The sequence below is a fragment of the Podarcis gaigeae genome (assembly GCF_964106915.1).
Source record: "Podarcis gaigeae genome assembly, chromosome: 18".
Taxonomy (NCBI): Eukaryota; Metazoa; Chordata; class Lepidosauria; order Squamata; family Lacertidae; genus Podarcis; species Podarcis gaigeae.
Genome location: NC_139696.1, coordinates 11,549,087 through 11,569,760, shown reverse-complemented (window position 1 = coordinate 11,569,760; position 20,674 = coordinate 11,549,087). Strand labels below are relative to the sequence as shown.

At 48.1% G+C, this 20,674-nt stretch overlaps 2 protein-coding genes and 1 long non-coding RNA gene across 3 annotated transcripts; 2 read left to right on the top strand and 1 right to left on the bottom strand.

The window, feature by feature from the left end:
- Positions 1 to 503: 503 nt before the first annotated feature.
- On the bottom strand, positions 504 to 8,220 carry BORCS8 (BLOC-1 related complex subunit 8). The gene is made up of 4 exons (XM_083720837.1): positions 8,088 to 8,220; positions 5,696 to 5,808; positions 1,435 to 1,499; positions 504 to 762 (listed from the first exon to the last, which is right to left on the bottom strand). The coding sequence occupies exons 1-4, from the start codon at positions 8,122 to 8,124 to the stop codon at positions 657 to 659; spliced, it is 321 nt and encodes a 106-aa protein (XP_083576963.1). The 5' UTR covers positions 8,125 to 8,220; the 3' UTR covers positions 504 to 656.
- Positions 5,807 to 8,020, top strand: LOC310835899. Its single transcript, XR_014559777.1, has 3 exons — positions 5,807 to 5,989; positions 6,362 to 6,947; positions 7,779 to 8,020. It is a non-coding gene; the product is annotated as an uncharacterized lncRNA (long non-coding RNA).
- RFXANK (regulatory factor X associated ankyrin containing protein) lies at positions 8,147 to 20,268 on the top strand. The gene is made up of 9 exons (XM_083720750.1): positions 8,147 to 8,255; positions 11,139 to 11,349; positions 11,865 to 11,948; positions 12,740 to 12,805; positions 13,749 to 13,849; positions 13,940 to 14,065; positions 16,111 to 16,177; positions 17,659 to 17,739; positions 19,396 to 20,268. Exons 2-9 carry the CDS (start codon positions 11,211 to 11,213, stop codon positions 19,452 to 19,454), a joined length of 723 nt encoding a protein of 240 aa, XP_083576876.1. The 5' UTR covers positions 8,147 to 8,255; positions 11,139 to 11,210; the 3' UTR covers positions 19,455 to 20,268.
- The last annotated feature ends 406 nt before the right edge of the window (positions 20,269 to 20,674 follow it).

The following is a 20,674-nucleotide window of genomic DNA, read 5'->3' as shown; positions in this document are numbered from 1 at the left end:
GCTAAGAAATGTGGCACTTCCTGTAACAACTTCATGGTGGGTATATAGAAAAAAGCACTGATCATGAGGACTAGGATCTTAACTTGTTGTTTAAAAAAATAAAATAGAAGAGCTGCAACTCAGCTGTAATAATACAAATAATAATACTACAAATAATAATAATAATAATATTTTTATTTTTAATAATAATATTTTTATTATTTGTACCCTGCCCATCTGACTGGGTTGCCCATCATCTGCTTTGTGAACAGAAGGTCCCAGGTTCCCTGGCTGGGAAAAAGACCCCTGCCCACTACGCGAGTCTCAAATCCTGGAGACGAGTAGGAAATACTGGCCAAAAGTCCTGACTTGGGATAAGGTCAGTTCACATATTCCTGCCACACCTTTCCCAAGCACAAGGAATGTAGGAAAAACCCTCACTCTCAGCACACAGGAAGAGTCTCCCCCCCCTCTCTCACACACACAGACACACACACTGCAATAAACATCATTCTGTTATCGGCTTGCTGCTTGCTGAGCTTTAATATTAACAAGATTTAATTTAAAAAGTCAGCCACAATCAACACAGTGCACACTGCTGCTGTCTTGGCCTCTTGCGCCGACCAGACCCTGGGGCTCCTCTGGGGTGGGAGGGGGGCTTCTTGGGGTTCCTGGAGCTACCTGCGGGCAGCATTCAGGCGGTCTTTCACCGCAATGGTGTGCCGGAGCAGACCCTCAATGCTCTTGAAATAAACGCTGCTGTCTTTCATGTTTTTGATGGCACTGGAAAAGAGAGAGAGAGCACTTGAGACGGCATTATTACTATTTATTTTTATTTTGCTGTCAGAAAGTTCTTCCTGATGTTTAGTTGGAATCTCCTTTCTTGTAACCTGAAGCCGTTGATTTGGATCCTCCCCTCTGGGGCAGCAGAAAGCAAGCTTGCTCCCTCCTCCATGTGACAGCCCTTGAGATATTTATTTGTGGTTGGCTCTCCTATCTCCTCTCAGTCTCCTTTTTTCCAGGCTAAACATACCCAGCTCCCTCAACCGTTCCTCATAAGGCATGGTTACCAGATCTTGGTTGCCCTCCTCTCTACACTTCCAGCTTCTCAATATCCTTCTCAAATTGTGGAGCCCAGAACAGGACACAGGACTCCAGGTGGGTTCTGACCAAGGCAGAACAGAGCGGGGCTATAGCTTCCCTTCACAGGGACACTAGACTTCTGAATTGCATGCCAACTTCCGAGTTCTCATAGCTGCAATGAGATACCTGGAAGTCTGAATTCTAATTTTAAGCAGTGTGGGTTTTGGTTTCAGTTTAGTACAGTTAGCCATGGAAATGGGGATCAACGGCGGAGGCCCTCTGCTGCCTTCCCGCCACCCGCAGCCTATCCATGAGTGCTTGGGAAGCCCCTTTGGGAAAGGGATGCAGCCCTACAGGCTTCCCCCCAAGTACCTGCAAGCGTACTCCACGGTGTAGATGGCCCCTTGACTTTGCTCCTCCCAGCTCTGCATGTCGGCCTGCAAGGAGGAAAGGTGACGGGGTGATGACCTCCAAGAAGCAACCTGGGTCTCCTCAGCTCTAGCTTGATGCGCTAAACACTGCCATGCAGCACGTCCAAAGACCCAACCCTAGTGCCTTTGGGGTGGGGTGGGGGTTGTGGTCACAAACTGCCCAAGGAGAAAAGGCTGCAATGACCCTTGGGGGGGGGTCTCTCCCAACTCTACAATTGCATGAGTCATTCAGAGGGTCAATGGGCAGCCTCCTACCTCTCCAAAAGAAGGCTGGCCTGTTATGCTTAAATATCTGAACTTATCTGCAAGAAAGCCCTTCAGATGGACAGCAGATTTAGCCACAGAAGCCAAGGTGCAGAGACACAATGGGTCACCTCCTTTGCAGAGAAAACAAACGCCTTAGCCAATCAAACATACGGTCACAACAGCACTTGAAATTTGCCAAGTGCATTTTGTACCTGGCTATCAGCCACTTGCAACCAAGTGAAGATGCCTGAGTGCCAGGATGAGGCCTGACATCTCCCCTATCTGGACTGTTTTCACACACTAAGGCCCCATCCTGTAGAATTCTATCCATTATATTTTATCCACACAATCAGAATAAATGTAAAGAATCAAAAAGTCGTACTGAAAAATACAACTTTAGAGCCAACCGCCCTCCAAATGGCTACAAGGCATTCTGTTTTGGCGACTGTAACCTTGGCTTAAGGAGCCATTTGGCACTGAGCTTATATATCTGAGTTTCTAACCCTGGGTCACAGGTGCTGCAGCAGGAAGATTTTGGGCATCGCATGGCAGGACAGAGTCTCAAACCAAAATGGGCTCCCCCAAGCCCACATTCCCAGCTTGTTCGTGCTCCTGTCTCAGCGATGTCTACTCTGGCTTGGCCACATGCACAGAATGGAGGATGGCAGGATGCCCAAGGAGGTGCTCTATGGGACCGTTGGCAGACTCTGTGTTACAAAGATGACTGCAGTCAGGTTTGCATCCATAGCAGTGATGAGAGGAGGAATGACTGTGCCAGGAGGAGCACACAGAGAGGAAATGCCCTGGTGCATCTGCAGCACCACAACCAGACGCCCTCATCTGCCCTGGCTGCAATGCAGTATGTCTCTCCCGCATTGGTCTCAGGTGCTGCAACCTTCCAACAGCTGGACTTCACCCTCAAAGGTGCACTCCATTGCCTCCTGAGATAGACAGATGCCAACCCCAAAGGCCCACTAACTTTAAAAAAAAAAACTAAAGGGGTGAATGAAAGGTAGCTGTGGCTTAATGCAAAACACACTCATGCCCCCCAAGTCCAGAAAATTCAAAAAATCTCAGATCGCCTCCCTTGGATGACTTGCATGAGCTTAAGCTGGCTAATGCTCAAGACAATGGAATTAACGGCACATTAAGGGGGCAGGGGAGGAACAAACAGCAGATCCCAGTCCCCAAAAGATAGCTAAGGGGTGGGGGGAAACAGAGGGAGGAGGTTGCTTTCTTTAACTCAGAACTGGGGAATAACAAATCCCTCTCTCTCGCCAGGACAGCTTATCCATGAGATGTTGCCTAGTTGGAAAAGATGAATAAATCCTTGATGAATTTTTTCTTTTTTAAGGAAGAAAGACAGCAGGGTGACCTTCTCCATTTCGCTAGCATTCTCTTCCAAAACCCTGCTCTCCCTACGGCACCACTATTAATACAAGCCCCTAAATTAAACAAGGGACTTTTTAAATAAGTTTGGGAACAAGCAGCCTGGATAACATCTCCCCTCCCTGCTGTATTGACTCTCTATCCCTTTTCAAAAAACCCGAAATACCCTCTCATCCAACATCTCCCCCTCCCAGTAAGAATTAACCCCTCCCTCCAGAGACAGATCTGCACACGTAGGACCTGGGAGGCCGAGGTTCAAATCCTCCCACTGGGCCAGGAAGCTCACTGGGTGACCTTGAGGTCACTGCCCCTCAGCCTAGCCTACCTCGCAGGAGGGTTGTGAGGATTAGATGGGTGGGGCAGAGGACAGACTCATGTTGACCACCAGCAGCTCCTGTAACCCAGTTATTTATGGGAAAATAAGCTTTATATGCGATGAAATGGTTTTGTCATTTTCAGGAGTTTGCATGGATGGTTTTGTTGCTTTAGAGTTGGCTGATTTTCTCATTTTCAGAGCTTGCATTTGTGCACCCTGCTCTGGTTCTGTGCTGCGAAGGCTGGCTTTGCTGTATGAAGAAGCCCGCAAATCTGTACCATAATGACAACGATGACAAAAACTGCCTACCTCACAGGGTTGTTGTGGGCTAAAATGGGGAGAGAGAGAACGATACACGCTGCCTGGAGCTTCTTGGAGGAAACAGGGTGAGAAAGAAATGTAATCAATAAATACAAAATATAATGAGATGAGGGAAATGGCCCTCTCCTAATGGAGGGCAGGGTTGGCAATCCCGTAGTAGTACAGTGGACATTCGGGTTGTGAACGTGTTCTGTGCATAATGCACGTTCGCAACCCGCAGCGTTCGCAACCCACAGCAGCGTGTCTGCGCACGGGCGGGTTGCGATTCGGCGCTTCTGCGCATGTGCAACTGCCGAAACCTGGAAGTAACCTCTTCCGGTACTTCCGGGTTTCGGTGGGTGCGTAACCAGAAAAAACGTAACCTGAAGCGGCTGTAACCCGAGGTATGACTGTAGTAGTAGTAGTAGTAGTAGTAGTAGTAGTAGTAGTAGTAGTAATAATTTTATAATTCTGATTGGATTGCTCCAGCCACTCTGGGCTGTTTCCAGCAAAATATAAAAGCACTATAAAACTTCAAGCATTAACTGCGGGCTTGCACATGTTTCTACACTCATCCATCCTATCTGACTCTCCACTGGAACACTGGGAGGTGACAACATTTGAAGGCTGGCAGGTTCTCTGATACAGGATTTTACTACAGTGGTACCTCTGGTAATGAACTTAATTCATTCTGGAGGTCCGTTCTTAACCTGAAACCGTACTTAACCTGAGGTACCACTTTAGCTAATGGGGCCTCCCACTGCCACCGCACGATTTCTGTTCTCATCCTGAGGTAAAGTTCTTAACCCAAGGTATTACTTCCAGGTTAGCGGAGTCTGTAAACTCAAGTGTTTTTAACCCGAGGTGTTTGTAACCCGAGGTACCACTGTACATTCATGGTACTGGGAGCTGTAAGGAGACCCATATTCTCCCTCCCAGAGCTACAATTCCCAAGATGATTTAATACTTAATTCCTCTTCCCTTGGAACTGGAGCTTTGGGCTGTGTTCAAAACTCAGATATATGAGTCAGCACCAAATGACTCCTTAAACCAATGTTGCAGTTGCCAGAAAGGAATGTCCAGTTGCCATTTTGAGGCAAGACAGCTCCAAAGTCTTATTTTTCAAATGATGGATGGACTGATTGATTCTCAGTTAAACATCTGGCTAGTTCAGAGGACAACCCTGAGCTTGGTTAAGAGCTTTGAGAACTTAAAGAAGAAAGTCAATTGATACAGAGACAGTCCACATATCTATTGGCCTATTCTAACCTCTTTTTCTTAATGGTGACATGGACCATTCATAACGTAGGAATATTCTTCCCAACTGTAAGTAGGGCAGTGGGGTAAGTGAAGACAAGCAACTACAATTAACTATAACATTGTTCACCACTCCTGCTCAGGCATTTGATATTTCGGTTCCTGAAATTCATTCCAATTGTGCAGATAAAATAGAACTGATAGATTCTACAGGACTTTGTATTAGTGTGTGAAAACAGTCCAGATCCAATGATCCCCAGGAATGAACCTCCAGATGGTGGAGGCACCAGGCGCCATCCATTTTGCATTCCCCATATTTATTTACCTACTTAATTTATACAGCTGCACCATATAAGCTAATCACTCGGTTGCAGAGGTCCGACAGGTACAGAATGCTCTTGGAGAATTGCAAACACTGGCTCTGAGAGGGGAATATAGCAGCCTCCCTATATTCAGTAACCCACAGGTCCAGGATTCTTTGGAGAAAGGCAGGAGTGTTTAAAGCAGTAACCCCCACAATCCCTAAAGGTACACTGATGTGGGGCAGGTTCAGCTAGCTGTTCTGGTGCTGGTGAATCACAGAATTTGACGGGATCCAAAGGGCCACGTAGCCCAACCCCCTGCAATGCAGGGACCATGATTAAACATGGTGCGCATTTGAGTTTTCTCACTCCTGGGTTCAAAGGTAGCATACCTTATGCTGGGCCAACTCTGGGAGGGAGCGCCTGACGTGTTCCTGAAGCCGATACAGAGCCACAGAAGGTTCGTTGGCCAAGACATACATGCTCTCTGTAAACTTGTCTGTCACTAGGAAGAATGGGGAGATGTTAATTTTAATTGCAGCTTCATTGCCAAGCCAGGAAATCCTTTCCAGACAGCTATCATCATCATCATCATCATCATCATCATCATCACTACTACTACAACCATTACCAATGTTAGAAACTCAGATATATAACCTAATTACCAAATGGTACATTAAACGCAGGTGGCGCTGTGGGTTAAAGCCTCAGCGCCTAGGACTTGCCGATCGAAAGGTCGGCGGTTCGAATCCCTGCGGCGGGGTGCGCTCCCGCTGCTCGGTCCCAGCGCCTGCCAACCTAGCAGTTCGAAAGCACCTCCGGGTGCAAGTAGATAAATAGGGACCGCTTACCAGCGGGAAGGTAAACGGCGTTTCCGTGTGCAGCTCTGGCTCGTCAGATGCAGCTTTGTCACGCTGGCCACGTGACCCGGAAGTGTCTCCGGACAGCGCTGGCCCCTGGCCTCTTGAGTGAGATGGGCGCACAACCCCAGAGTCTGGCAAGACTGGCCCATACGGGCAGGGGTACCTTTACCTTTACCTTTTTTACATTAAACCTAGGCTGCAGTCACAACAGAATGTCTAGGTGCCATTTTTTTTGCAATGGGATTTATTATTATTATTTTCATTTCTATAACACTTTGTATTTTAAAGGAAAAAATCTCAATGTGGTTGAGATAAAACAATCCAGAATAAAACAGATTCAAGCTTCCAGGAAAATTTTTCAGATCCTTCTCTAAGTGACATTTTGCTTTCCCCATATTTAGTTACCTACTTAATTTATAGAGCTGCATCATTGCAGAAGGTCTAGCCAGTGGGGTGTAGCGGTCAGAGTGTCAGGCAAGGACCTGTGAGATCAGGGTTCGAATCCCCACTCCATCACAAAGCACACTGGGCGACCTCTTCACCCACCGCACAGGGCCATTGCTTTCAATGGGTCTAATACAAGCCATTTCCAATGCAACACAACTGTGTCACCCCCACAATAAACACAGGTGGGAATGGCTATGACTCTGTTCCCCCCCCCACTACATACTATTGACATGAAGGGAATTACAACGTCGTAATATTAATACTAATGAAAGAATAATGTTATTATTCTTTCTGTGGATTAAATATGATTTAATAATAATAATAGACAGAAGTAGTGTTTTTGGGGGACAGGAGGTGGGCAGGTGTGGAGGATTCCCCCGTCCTGAATGGGGTAACTGTGCCTCTGAAGGATCAGGTCATTCTGGACTCACAGCTGTCCATGGAGGCACAGGTCAAATCTGTGTCCAGGGCAGCTGTTTACCAGCTCCTCTGGTATGCAGGCTGAGACCCTCCCTGCCCACAGACTGTCTTGCCAGAGTGGTGCATGCTCTGGTTATCTCCCGCTTGGATTACTGCAATGCGCTCTCCATGGGGCTACCTTTGAAGGTGACCCGGAAACTACAACTAATCCAGAACGCGGCAGCTAGACTGGTGACTGGGAGCGCCCGCTGAGACCACATAACACCAGTCTTGAAAGACCTACATTGGCTCCCAGTACGTTTCCGAGCACAATTCAGAGGGTTGGTGATGACCTTGAAAGCCATAAACGGCCTCAGCCCAGTATACCTGAAGGAGTGTCTCCACCCCCATCGTTCTGCCCGGACACTGAGGTCCAGCGCCAAGGGCCTTCTGGCGGTTCCCTCATTGCGAGAGGCCAACTTACAGGGAACCAGGCAGAGGGCCTTCTCGGTGGTGGCGCCCGCCCAGTGGAACGCCCTCCCACCAGATGTCAAAGCGATAAACAACTACCTGACATTCAGAAGACATCTGAAGGCAGCCATGTTCAGGGAAGCTTTTAATGTTTGATGTATTATAGTATTTTAATATTTTTTTGGAAGCCGCCCAGAGTGGCTAGGAAAGCCCAGCCAGATGGGTGGGGTATAAATAATAAATTATTATTATTATTATTATTATTATTATTATTATTATTATTATTATTATTAAGCATCGTTTCCCTGCTCATGCAGGACATTCCGGGGCTCCAGGCTGTCCAGGAGAGAAGGCGGCTTTCTTCCAGAGGAATGCTATCTGCACAGGCTCAGAGGCGCTCTTGACTCATGGCGTTCCGTTTAAAGGCATGAGCTTGGGAAAAGAGGGGATGGGGCCGCTTTTTAGGGGCTTCCCTAAAACAAACACACACATCTGGGCTGCGGTTTTGCGCTTCTGCGAATCATTGCGCGCGCCCCCTCCCTCCCCATTCCTGCCCGGACGCCTTTGGGCGCGACACCACCGGAAGTGGCTCCTCCGCCGCTACCTTTCTTCACTTTGAGCTGCATCTCCGGCTCCTCCATGATCCCAGGGAGAGCGCGAAGCGGCGGGAGGGGAAGCGGGCCGCGGCACCGGACAAGGAGGACAGCTGCCGGGCCACTTCCGACGGGCCGCGTGCAGCGCCGAAAGGAGAGCCGCTCGGAAACACCGTCCGGTGAGAAAGGTTCCCAGTGGGCGCTGTCGAGGGAAGTGAGGGACGGACGGGGCTCGACCATGGGGGAGAAGGGAAACTCTGACCCCAACTCTCCACCGGGGGGTCCCTTCGGGAGGAGAGCAGGCTCAGGAGTACTGGATATCCCCCAGAAATCCGGAATGGAGTCCCTAAGGCGGTTGGCTGGCTTCACCCCTGGAGGCGCACTCCATTGTCTGTCGAGACAGACCACCCATAAGGGGCCTTGGAGATTCCTCCTGGCTGAATGCTGGAGTTTCCCCACTCTAGCCAATAAATGCAGGGCTACTCAAAAGTGAGGCCACCAGGGTTCAATGGGGCTTACTCCCTAATATGCGCCTTTAGAATTTCTGCTGGCCTTAGATTGGTCTGGCACAGAAACAGGTGCCTTTGCAAATGACCTCTCTTTCATTTTCCCCTGGAAAGTTTTCAAACTTTTCAAACTATAGGTCAGATGGATTACTCAGTTGGTTAGAGCGTGGCGCTGATAATGCCAAGGTTGCAAGTTCAAGCCCCATAAGGGACAGCTGCGTATCCCTGCATTGCGGGAGGTTGGACTAGATGATTCTGAGGGTCCCTTCGCATATCCTCCAACATTTCTCTGATGAAAAAAGGGACATCCTATTCCCTTAAAATAGTAATTTTATTATTTGTATCCCACCCATCTGACTGGGTCGCCCCAGCCACTCTGGGTGACTTCCAACATATATAAAAACAGAATAAAACATTAAATGTTAACAAAAAAAATCCCTAAACAGGGCTGTTTTCAGATTTCTTCTAAAGGTTATATAGTTACCTATCTCACTGGCTCAGGGCTTGCATAATTCCATACCCTTCAACGTTTCTTCAGTGAAAATAGGGGCTTCCTAAGGAAAAGCGGGACATTCCGGGTTCATATGAGAAACCGGAACAGCTTCTGTAAATCCGGGTTTGTCCCTGGAAAATAGGGGTGCTTGGAGGGTCTGCATTCCAACTCTACAATTCTATGATACAATTCTATGCCACTGAGTAGATCCACTGAAATGAATAGAAGTGACCAGTTTAGGTCCATTGCTTTCGGTGGGTCTAATTTTTGAGTAGGACTCAGTTCGATACAAGTCATTCCTTTCAATGGGTCTACTCTGGGTATGATTTAGACCATTGAGGTTCTACTCAGCATAGACCCTAATGCTGGTTGAGGCTAATGGGAGTTGTAGTGTGGTGCCAGTGTGGTGTAATGGTTAGGAGCGGTAGCCTTGTAATCTGGGGAACCGGGTTCGCTTCCCCGCTCCTCCACATGCAGCTGCTGGGTGACCTTGGGCCAGTCACACTTCTGTGAAGTCTCTCAGCCCCACTCACCTCACAGAGGGTTTGTTGTGGGGGAGGAAGGGAAAGGAGAATGTTAGCCGCTTTGAGACTCCTTAGGGTAGTGATAAAGCGGGATATTAAATCCAAACTCTTCTCTTCTTCTTCTTGTAGTCCAAACCATCTGGGAAGCACTAGGGTGACAAAGGATGGAAGAGATTATCACTACAGCCTGCAGGGGGCTAGACCAGTTTAATATCTGCCTGCTGTTAAAACATGTAAAGCCTCTGGGTCATCTCCAGTGCTCATTGGTTCTGAGGATGACAGCTGTTAAAGTTTATGTGGAGTGTTTTAACTTTTTAATTTTTGTAGTATTTTGTAAAAAATACAATATTTTTTTAAAAAACAATTTTATAGGGTAATAAAAACAATATTTTATTGTTTTCAGTTGGAAGCTGCTTTGGACGGGCGTTGGCTCAAAACAGCGGTCTAATAAATACGTTGAATAAATACAATGCATTAAAGCATAATCAAAACCAAATTTTCTGGAGGGTTTTTTAAAACAATTGAACGGCTGGCCCTTTAAACCGTCCTTTGGGGGAAGCGCTTCCTCTTAGGTAATGGCCGGTGATTGGCGGAGCTGGAGGGCGGGGCGGGGGCTGAGCTGCGCCGCTCATTCATAACAATACCGGCTTCCGCAACCTCATTCAGAAGCTCTTAAAGGGCCAGGCCACCGCCGCCACCCCGCGGGAGCTGCTGCAAATGCATTGTGGGAAGAGAAAGTTACTTTCAGTTTTGCGCGGACGGGCAGAGAGAGCAAAGAGAGGGGCGAGATGCGTCAAAGTGGATCTGGCGGCACCATGATCGTCAACCTTTTCTAAAGGGCTATGTGTAAACTTGACGTCATCGCCCTTCTAATGGGAGAGGCTGGTGAGTTTTTACGTCACATCTTGGAGGCAGGAAATCCCTCCAAGACTTGGCCCGGGGGTGACCTCAGAAGGGTTGTAAACAGATCAGAGTAGAGTTGGGCAGGGTATAAAATAATAATAATAATAATAATAATAATAATAATAATAATAATACTTTTTATGCAGTAGGCCTGGGTTCGATTCTCAGTGGCATCTCCAGGTAGGAATTTGAGAGGCTCCCCTGAGATTGAAACACGGGAGAGCTCCGGCCAGTCAGTATTGGAAGCCCTGAGCTTGGTGGACCAGTGGCCTCACTGTCTATAAACTTCCTTTGCTCCTGTTAACCAGCCTTTTACTTGGAACCATGAGGACTAGCGCCTCATCCTTAACCCCTGAGCTATGCCCCTTCCCACACCTGGAAGACGGTTCCAGGTTCAGTCCTGGGCACCTGCTGGTGAGGTTGGGAATGCCCCCCACCTGACTCAGTACAAGGCAGCTTTCAGAAGAATAATGAGGACTAGAATCTTTTTAATTTTGAAGAAAGGACTGCAGCTCAGTGGCAGAGCTGTGCCTGGATTCTGGAGAGCTGCTGCCAGTCAGGGTAGGCAGTGCACAAGTAGGTCTGGCTCTGTCTGAGGGCAGTTTCTTGTGTTCCTGTTTCTTTGCTGTGTCAAAGCTCTCAGGGCGCTGTAGACCTGCCACCGCCATAGACACCTTCACAATTTCTCCAGAAGCTCCTGTCGCCGAAATGACCCACAATGCCCCCTCAAAGGACTCAGAGATGCCCACCAGCGACCCGGAGGACGATCAGGCATCAGTCATCTTGCGGCTGTATCCGTACTCGGAGGAGAAAGACGACCTAAACCAAGCTGTTCCTGCACCAAATGGCAAGTCTTCAAACTTGGTCGCCTCTCCTCGAAAAGGATATTTCATTTCGTTTCACTTTTATTTTATTTTTTAATAATATTTTATTAAGTTTCAGAAATAACAACAAACAGAAAAAAGAAAAAACACATACAGAAAAGTATAAAATTACAAAATACAAAAAATACAAACATTTAACTTGTAAAAATAGAAAAAAGCAGATGTGTATACCTTTTAATTTGTTTAATTAGCCAAAGGCCTGGGAAAAGAGGAATGTTTTCCCCAGGTGCCTAGAGATAAGAAATGAAGGTGCCAGGCGAGCCTCCCTGGGGAGAGCATCCCACATATAGGGAGCCACCGTAGAAAAGGCCCCGTTCTTGTGTGGCCACCCTCTGGACTTTTCACAGAGGAGGCACATGTAGAAGGGCCTCAGGTGGTGATTGCCGGGTCCAGGTTGGTTCGCATGGAGAGAACCGGTCCTTGAAAAATGAAGGTTCCAGGTTTAACATCTTTTGTCTGTCTTTCTTCAAAAATGCAGATGGAAGCAGTCTGAAGCTGGCGACCACCCTGACCAACCGGCAGCGTGGCAACGAGGCATCTGCCTTGCCGGCCACTCTGGACAGTGAGTTATTGTGCCACAAAACATTTTTGCTTTCCATTAGCTGGGGAATGGGGGGGGGGGCTGTGAATCAGTTGAAGCCAAGGTGGCTTCAGTTCTCCCCCATTTATACATTTTTTCCCTGTTGCTCTAGAGGACTAGCCCCTTGTTAAGATCAGCCAAGGTTCACGATCCTGTTATGCTGCTTTTCCTCTGAACTGACTTCCCAAACCACTTGGTAAACTGACGGGCTATACACTTTTGTTGTTGTTCAAGAGGACCAGCACCTTGAAGGGGAAAATCAATTTGTTTTTTTGTTAAAAATCAGTCAAGGTTCAGGATTAACTGAGTTGGTAGAGCACAGGAATCTTAATCACAGGGTTGTGGGTTCTATGATTCTGTTGCTTTCTCTCTTAATCGACTTCCCAATAGTCTCTAACACCCACCAAGCTGTTCCTTTTCCCTTCATGAACAGAGGGCTCAAGAGCAAATCTGCCTCCACTCCTCAGGCCATTTTATTCTATTTATTTTTAAAGGCATTAATCCAAAAGTCAAGTTTCCATCCCTCATGATTGCCAGTGAATGACATTTCTAGCGATCATGAAAGGCGTCTGCTTCCCGCCTCCCTCTGAGGATTAATTATGCAAAGACAAGAATGGTTTGAATACCACTGCATATTTTATAGAACAGGTCAATCATTTTTCAAAAACTGGCTTGGAATTTGGGTTCTGTGCAGTCCCTTACTGTAAGATTGCATTCTGTTCCCCATTTTAGTTCTCAATGAAATCCTGTTTGTTTGTTTTTTACTTTTCCAGCTCTTTCTATTCATCAGCTGGCAGCCCAGGGAGAACTGGTCCTATTGAAAGAAAATCTGAGGAAAGGTGAGATAGGAACACCCAGCTTCTGACTTCCTGCCCACTAGCTAGAGTCTGCCTCACAGGGTCAGTTTATTTATTTAAGATGTTTTTAAAACTTTTATTTAATCATTTGACAACTGTTTACTATGATCAGCAAAATTCTCCTCCAGACAAGGTTATATCAAATCATTATTCAGCAACACTTAACATATCAGTGCAATATTTCTTCTTTCAAATAACCCTCCTCAAAACCTACTTGTTACACACAACAGATGAAACATGGTTTTTCAAATTTTTATTCTCTTCTTTTTTCATGCTTCTACTGCCCCCTTAGTTTTATTAATCATTCCCCCCAATTGCACTGCTTAAATCATTAGCTGTTCCAGCCAGTGCTCAGGAAAATCACAAAAATTAAAAACAAACCGTGCAGAGAATGAGAGAAATCTGTTGTAAAACCAAATGCAGGGGTCCCGAAACTAAGCCCCACGGGCTGGATAAGGCCAGATGGACTCGTTTATCTGGCCTGTGGCAATGCCTGCCGCCCACTCTTACTGGCGCTGTGCTGCGTGGCTACCCACTTCTGGGTCAGAGGAGCACCAGAAATAGCTTGTGCGCATGCGCAAGCGTTACTTATGCATGCGCATGTGCTATTTCTGGTGCACATCTGGGTCGGAGGAGGCCCGTGGACACGCCCACAAGCTATTTCCGGTGCTCCTCCGACCCAGAAGTGCACCGGAAATAGCGTGTGTGCACGCGTATGGGCACACGCTCCCCCGCCCTCTAGGCCGTCGAGTGATCGCCACTGGAGACACCTGCCCAAGGCGCAGTAAGTTTGCTGACCCCTGACCAAATGCTACCATAACTTAATTCAATGAGCCGGGAAAGACTGTTGTGCGGCCTACATGAAGACCCCTGCACTTTCCTACCCCTGTGTCAATAAGCTCCCTAATTTTGGAAATGTTGACAGGCGAGAACCTTTTAAACAAGCCCGACGAGCGGGGCTTCACGCCGCTGATGTGGGCTGCAGCTTTCGGGGAGATTGAGACCATCCGCAGCATGCTGGAATGGGTAAGGAAAGTGGGGTGGGGAGGGAGAAGCGCAGGGGTCACCCGCACTTTCCCTGCCGCGGCTGCAGCCCTGTGTGTCCTCTCTCCCCAGGGCGCAGACCCCCACGTCCTTGCCAAGGAGAGGGAGAGCGCCCTGTCTCTCGCCAGCATGGGGGGCTACACAGACATCGTCACCTTGCTCCTGGAGAAGGACGTGGACATCAACACTTACGACTGGGTAACTTTTGCATCGGCGGGTGGAAGGGGGGCAGGTATGGCCCTGCCGACCTGAATCAGCTTTTGGCAGGCCCCGCATTCTTAGAACCATGGGATTGTAGAGTTGGAAGGGTCCACCAGGGGTCATCTAGTCCAACCCCCTGCAAGGCAGGAATCTCAGCTCAAGCATCCAGGACAGATGGCCGCCCAACCTCTGCTGGAAAATCTCCAAGGAAGGAGAGGCCACCACCTTCCATCCCATGGTCAAGCAGCTCTTACTCTCAAAACTTCTTGCTAAATGTCTTCCTTGAAGACATTGGTTCGAGTCCTGCCCTCCAGAGCAGGAGAAAACAAGCTTGTTCCCTCTTCCCTCTGACAGCCCTTGAAGTATTTGAAAATGGCTATCTTATCTTCTCTTTCCCAGGTTAAACATCCTCAGCTCCTTCAACCGTTCCTCATCTGGCTTGGTTTCCAGGCCTTGATCATCTTGGTCGCCCTCCTCTGCCAGCTCTTGGCTGTAAATGGGAATACATACATCACCCAGGATTCCAGTCCTCATGAAGGCAAAGGAAGGGCTGATTTAACAGGAACGCTGCATCTGCCTGATGCAGAAACCAGGATTATTTGGGCCTGAGTTCAAGCAGCCAAAGCACCTAGACAGATCTGCCTTTTCTCAACAAGGATACTGCAGAGTTGGGAAAGGTTCGGGAAAGGGCAGCAGCAGCGATCCAGAGGATGGGACGACTTCCCAATGGGAAAGGGTTGCAGCATTTTTATAGTTGAAAGAGACCCTGAGGATCATCTAATCCAATGGTTCTCAACCTGTGGATATCCAGATGTTGTTGGACTACAACTCCCATCATCCCTGAGCTCTGGCCTTGCTAGCTAGGGGTAATGGGAGTTGTAGTTCAACAACATTTGGGGACCCACAGGTTGAGAAAGGCTGAAAGTCCACGGGTAGGCAAACAAAGGCCCAGGGGCTGGATACGGCCCAATCGCCTTCTCAATCCAGCCCACAGATGGTCTGGGAAACAGCGTGTTTTTACATAAGGAGAATGTGCCCTTTTATTTAAAATGCATCTCTGGGTTATTTGTGGGGCATAGGAATTCATTCTCCCCCCCCCCAATATAGTCCGCCCCCCCAAGGTCTGAGGGACACTGGACTGGCCCCCTGCTAAAAAGGTTTGCTGACCCCCTGCCACATTTTCAGCCTCACAACACCCCTAAGAAGTAGGATAGGAGAGGGGCTTTACATTCAGAAGGTTCCAGGTTCCGTTCCTGATGGCATCTCCAGTCAGGGCTAGGAAAGTGAACACCTGGAGAGATGCTGCCAGCCAGTGTGGACAGCGCTAAGCTAGGCAGGTCGGTGGTCTGATTTGGTATAAGGCAGCTTCCTGTCCAGTTCTGCTCTGCTGCTGCTTCAGAGTATTGAGGACTAGAATCTTGATTTATTTCTAGGGGAAGATTGAGCATCTGATTTGTATCCAGAAGACCCTCAGAAGGCTGGGGGCATCCCCTGAAACCCTGGAGAGCAGCTGCCAGTCTGTGTAGACAACCCTGAATAAGAGGGACTCAGTAAAAGAGAGCTTCCTATATAAATCAGCCCTGTACTCAGAACCATGAGGTCTGGAAACCTATTTTGTTGTTAAGGGCAAGGGCTGCAGCTCAGCTGTCAGAGCACCGTCTGTGCATACAGAGGGCATCTCTAGGGAAGACTGGGAAACACTCCAGAAAGCTGAGGACTAGAACCTTGATTTATTTTTAGAGGAAGGACTCTCAAGATGGGCAGATGCCAGCAACCTGCTCTGAGTGCCAGCCCTCTGAGCGAGGCCATGTGGGTGGGTGGGGGGTGTAGGCTTTCTCCAATTCTACAAATATTTTGTAAATTTCACTGGTTTTCCCTTTTATAACTATCTTCTCTTTTCTTTTATATTCCGTCTAAATCTCAATGATATCTTTTAACAAAGGATTTTCAGTTTTTTGCCTATTTGCCTAAGAAAGTGTGTGTGCGTGTGTGGGGGGGTGTTTTTTCCTCCTTGTGCTGATGCTTTTCGGTTGCCTCCGCAGAATGGCGGGACCCCTCTCCTCTATGCCGTGCGCGGGAACCACGTCAAATGCATTGAGGCCTTGCTAGGTAAGTGGTGTCGGGGGAATGTGCTTGCGTACCTGAGTGACAATCTCATTTTCGAATGGAGAAGCCAAGCTTGCCTCCTTTCGGCCACAGCTGAGAACGAAGGGGTCAACCAAGGGGGCCTTCCTCCCGAGTGTTAGTAAAGTGGGTCCATTGATTTCAGTGGGTCTACTGTGAGTAGGGACGCAGGTGGCGGTGTGGGTTAAACCACAGAGTCTAGGGCTTGCCGATCAGTAGGTTGGCGGTTCGAATCCCCGCAACGGGGTGAGCTCCCGTTCCTCAGTCCCTGCTCCTGCCAACCTAGCAGTTCAAAAGCACATCAAAGTGCAAGTAGATAAATAGGTACCACTCCGGCGGGAAGGTAAAGGGCGTTTCCGTGCACTGCTCTGGTTCACCAGAAGCGGCTTAGTCCTGCTGGCCACATGACCCGGAAGCTGTACGCCAGCTCCCTTGGCCAATAAAGCGAGATGAGCGCCACAACCCCAGAGTCGTCCGCGACTGGACCTAATGGTCAGGGGTCCTTTACCTCTACTGCGAGTGCAGTAGTTTGCTGCCAGCTCTTTGTAAGTCCATGGAAGCATTTTTGGGTTTTGCCACAATGCCTCTGCTGGATTTTCGGAGTTGCCACGAGGCTCCCTGTTTTGCCTGCAATGGACTTTGATGTGGTGAAATATGCTATAGGGCATATTTCTCTCTTGGTGGCAACTTAAACATCTCTGAGGCAGTGTGGTGCAGTGGTTAGTTCTCCCAACTTTTTCCTCTGGGCCACGCTTTCAGAAGAAAAAATTGTTCGCGCCAGACTGGATTTTTTTATCGATAAGAAATACATTGGAAAACAGAAAGAAACAACTCCCAGAGGTGCTTGACACAAAACACAACTACTTAGAGCTGGTATCATCCACATACTGGTGAAACCCTCTGGCCCAAAACCAGATTAAATGTATTCCCATCTGAAGCCCTAAACGGCAGACTGACTGGTAGACCGTATCAAAATAGACTCTGCCTATATTCTCATGCTGTCTGTTGTATGAAATATATCTTGGGTTATGATATCGCCCTTAAATCCTTGAGGCAAAGACTATGGGATATTGCATACAGTGATCACATGCGACCTGTGGACATCTCTTACTACATTCTGGGCTGCATAAACAAGGCAGGAACCAATTAATTAACCCCTTATTGGCAAACTTGCCTGGAAATCCTGAAACCTTCTATCTCAAGTATCGCCTTGAGGCAAATGATATTACCCTGGCCGTGGCAAAATTTCTCTCTGGGGTAATATGAAAAAAACAACAACACAGTCTGGATAAAACACAGTGGCTGCCTAGGAATGTTTTTTACTGCATTTCTGCTGTTTTTGCTTTCGAAATTGCTTTTGTGGGTCTTTGGATTTTAATAAAGAATGTGTTTGTGAAGTTAAAAAAAGAAGAACATAGCACTAAAATAAAATACATGAAATATTTGTCTCCCCTCCCTCTTCTCAGCCCATGGTGCTGATCTCACAACCGAGGCAGATTCAGGATACACCCCGATGGACCTGGCAGTCGCTCTGGGACACAAGAAAGGTGGGTTCGGGAACATGGGAGGGGCCAGAGGGTCACACGTCAAGGGACTGTGGTGCTCATGAGGGCCTTCTGCTTGTGGGGGGCTTCCTGCTGAGACATCCAGGAGACTGGGCAGGGTGGACGTCCCCTTTGACCTCATCCAAGCCTTCTTTAAAAAGGTGAAGGGACCCCTGACCATTAGGTCCAGTCATGGCCGACTCTGAGGTTGCGGCGCTCATCTCACTTTAGTGGCCGAGGGAGCCGGCATACAGCTTCCGGGTCATGTGGCCAGCATGACTAAGCCGCTTCTGGAGAACCAGAGCAGCGCACGGAAACGCTGTTTACCTTCCCGCCACAGTGGTATCTATTTATCTACTTGCACTTTGAGGTGCTTTCGAACTGCTAGGTTGGCAGGAGCAGGGACCGAGCAACGGGAACTCACCCCGTTTCAGGGATTCGAACCGCTGACCTTCTGATCGGCAAGTCCTAGGCTCTGTGGTTTAACCCACAGCGCCACCCACGTCCCCCAAGCCTCCTTAGTTTCTTCCAATTCCTCAATGGAGCCTCCATGGACAGAGCCAGCTACCTTAGAACGGCAGAGAACCTCCAAGAGTGGGTTGGGAAAGCATTTTGGGGCCCTCACCCACACACCAAGCGCGTAAAAGAGGCAGCAGGGTGTAGTGGTTAGAGAGTGGGACAAGGACCTGGGAGAGAACAGGGCTCAAATCCTCTGGCCATGAAGCTCGCTGGCTGCTGACCTTGGGGGCCAGTCACAGCCTCTCCCAACCTGACCTACCTGGCAGGGTTGTTGTGTGAGGATTAAATGTGGTGGCAGAGGAGAGAAAAATGGTCACCCACTTTGAGGGAAATGAAAGTGCAAGCAGTGCTGATGTGTTTTGACCTGTTTTTAGTTTAAACCAGTGTCTCCCAAACTTGGGTCTCCAGCTGTTTTTGGACTGCAGTTCCCATCCCAAAACAGGTGGAGACCCAAGCTTGGGAAACCCTGGTTTAAAGCATTCCAAAGATAACATCAGCAAGAGTTGTTTTTACGCTTTATTGTCTTTATTCTTTTAAGCGGCTTGTAAAACCACTTTGAAGGACGCAGGTGGCGCTGTGGGTTAAACCACAGAGCCTAGGACTTGCCAATCAGAAGGTCGGCGGTTCGAATCCCTGCAGTGACGGGGTGAGCTCCCGTTGCTCGGTCCCTGCTCCTGCCAACCTAGCAGTTCAAAAGCATGTCAAAGTGCAAGTAGATAAATAGGTACCTCTCTGGCGGGAAGGTAAACGGCGTTTCCGTGCGCTGCTCTGGTTCGCCAGAAGCGACTTAGTCCTGCTGGCCACATGACCCAGAAGCTGTACGCCGGCTCCCTAGGCCAATAAAGAGAGATGAGCGCCGCAACCCCAGAGTCAGTCACAACTGGACCTAATGGTCAGGGGTCCCTTTACCTTTTTAAAACCACTTTGAGGGGACCTAAGGGGAAAAATCAAGCAGTGCATAAATTTATTGACATAAGTAAATATAAATTGAAATTCTTTCTTTTTTTAAAGAAATAAATCAACAGGTGCATAAATTTAATGAAGAAGATAAATGTAAACTGGAATTCTGTTGTTTTTTTTTAAAAAAAAAACACCACAAGTCAATCAATTCATTCTTTGCTTTCCCTCTCCCTTCCCTAGTGCAACACGTGATGGAAAAACATATCCTCAAGTTGTTGCGGAGCAAAGAACCTGAGTGAAACAGGACTTCTTGTCAGACTGGGGGGGGGGGCTTCTTCCTGCCCCCCACCATTTTCCTCTCTGCTTTGAAGGTGGATTCAAGGTAAACCCTTCTGCGCTGAGCGGCTGATCTGAGGCACATGAGACAGGGTTGGATATTTGAGAGTCACCGGGCTTTTAAAAGTTTGCTACAGCCCTCGTGGAAAGAGGGGGCACTGAAGGGGTTAGGTTTGATGGCAAGACATGACTCCCCCCCCCCCCCCGCTTGTTGCCATCAGCTTACTATTTTTTATTTATTTATTGAATTTTTATACCGCCCTATAACCGGAGGTCTCATTTATCAACCTGATGACCACTAAGCACCACAGCTATTCTGGAACCCCTGAAATCCAGACTCCAGCCAGAGGAGAAGTTTCCGGAAGCAAAGGAACTCCAGGTGGCTCGCAGAAGCAAGCCAAGCTGCAAATCAGAAGGCGCCTGATGTTTTCCCCGCTGCTGTTTGCAAACTGTTCTGAGCTGGGATGCGTGCGATGGGAGAGAAAATTTTGCTGGTTCCCGAGCTAAAAAAAAAAGTACTGTATTTTTAAAATTTGAAATGACAACAACTGAACATCCCTGATTAATGGAAGAAACTATTCTGTCCCTAGAAAACTTGCTGAAACTGCTAAGCAGGTGACTCTGCTACACTGTGCTTGTCTTAAACAGCAGGCTTGCTTATTTCCGTTCGCCTAGGGCGAACCAGGACTCCAGGTGAGCAGCTGTGAGAGCTCTCTTTTTAAATAAAGGAATGAATATCTTGGCATAATAATACAAAATAAATTATTGTTCACTATTTGTTTTATGTCTTTACCAGCCTACAGTCTGAGGATCATAGAGCAGTTTACAGTATAAAAACACAAAAATATATAACACTATAACAAAGAAACCAGCAAGTCCTCCCTCCCACAAACATCTAAAACCAGCCTGGTTCTAGGGAAAGGCTTTTGCTTGGCTTCTAAAGATATGCAATGAAGGGGCCAGGTGAGCTTCCCTGGGGAGAGCATCCCTCAAATGGGGAGCCACCACTGAAAAAGGCCCTGTTCTCGTGTTGCCACAAAGAAAGGCCTGAGAGGATGATCTCAGGGTCCGGGTCAGTTCATATGGGGAGAGGTGGGCCTTGAGCTGCCTTCTTGACCGTTGGACCCCCCTCTTGGTCTCTGTCACTCCATCCCCCGGAGCCTGACTGCACCTGCAGGGGAAG

What these genes read in the sequence shown, in the direction of transcription:
- BORCS8 (XM_083720837.1), bottom strand. Translation starts at nt 8,124, where the DNA reads ATGGAGGAGCCGGAGATGCAGCTCAAAGTGAAGAAAG. An exon ending in CAGAGTTGGCCCAGCATAAG is followed by an intron (nt 1,500 to 5,695) that starts GTATGCTACCTT and finishes TCCTCCTTGCAG; the next exon opens with GCCGACATGCAGAGCTGGGA. An exon ending in ACCGTGGAGTACGCTTGCAG is followed by an intron (nt 763 to 1,434) that starts GTACTTGGGGGG and finishes TCTCTTTTCCAG; the next exon opens with TGCCATCAAAAACATGAAAG.
- RFXANK (XM_083720750.1), top strand. Translation starts at nt 11,211, where the DNA reads ATGACCCACAATGCCCCCTCAAAGGACTCAGAGATGCCCACCAGCGAC. An exon ending in TCCGCAGCATGCTGGAATGG is followed by an intron (nt 13,850 to 13,939) that starts GTAAGGAAAGTG and finishes CTCTCTCCCCAG; the next exon opens with GGCGCAGACCCCCACGTCCT. An exon ending in CGCTCTGGGACACAAGAAAG is followed by an intron (nt 17,740 to 19,395) that starts GTGGGTTCGGGA and finishes TCCCTTCCCTAG; the next exon opens with TGCAACACGTGATGGAAAAA.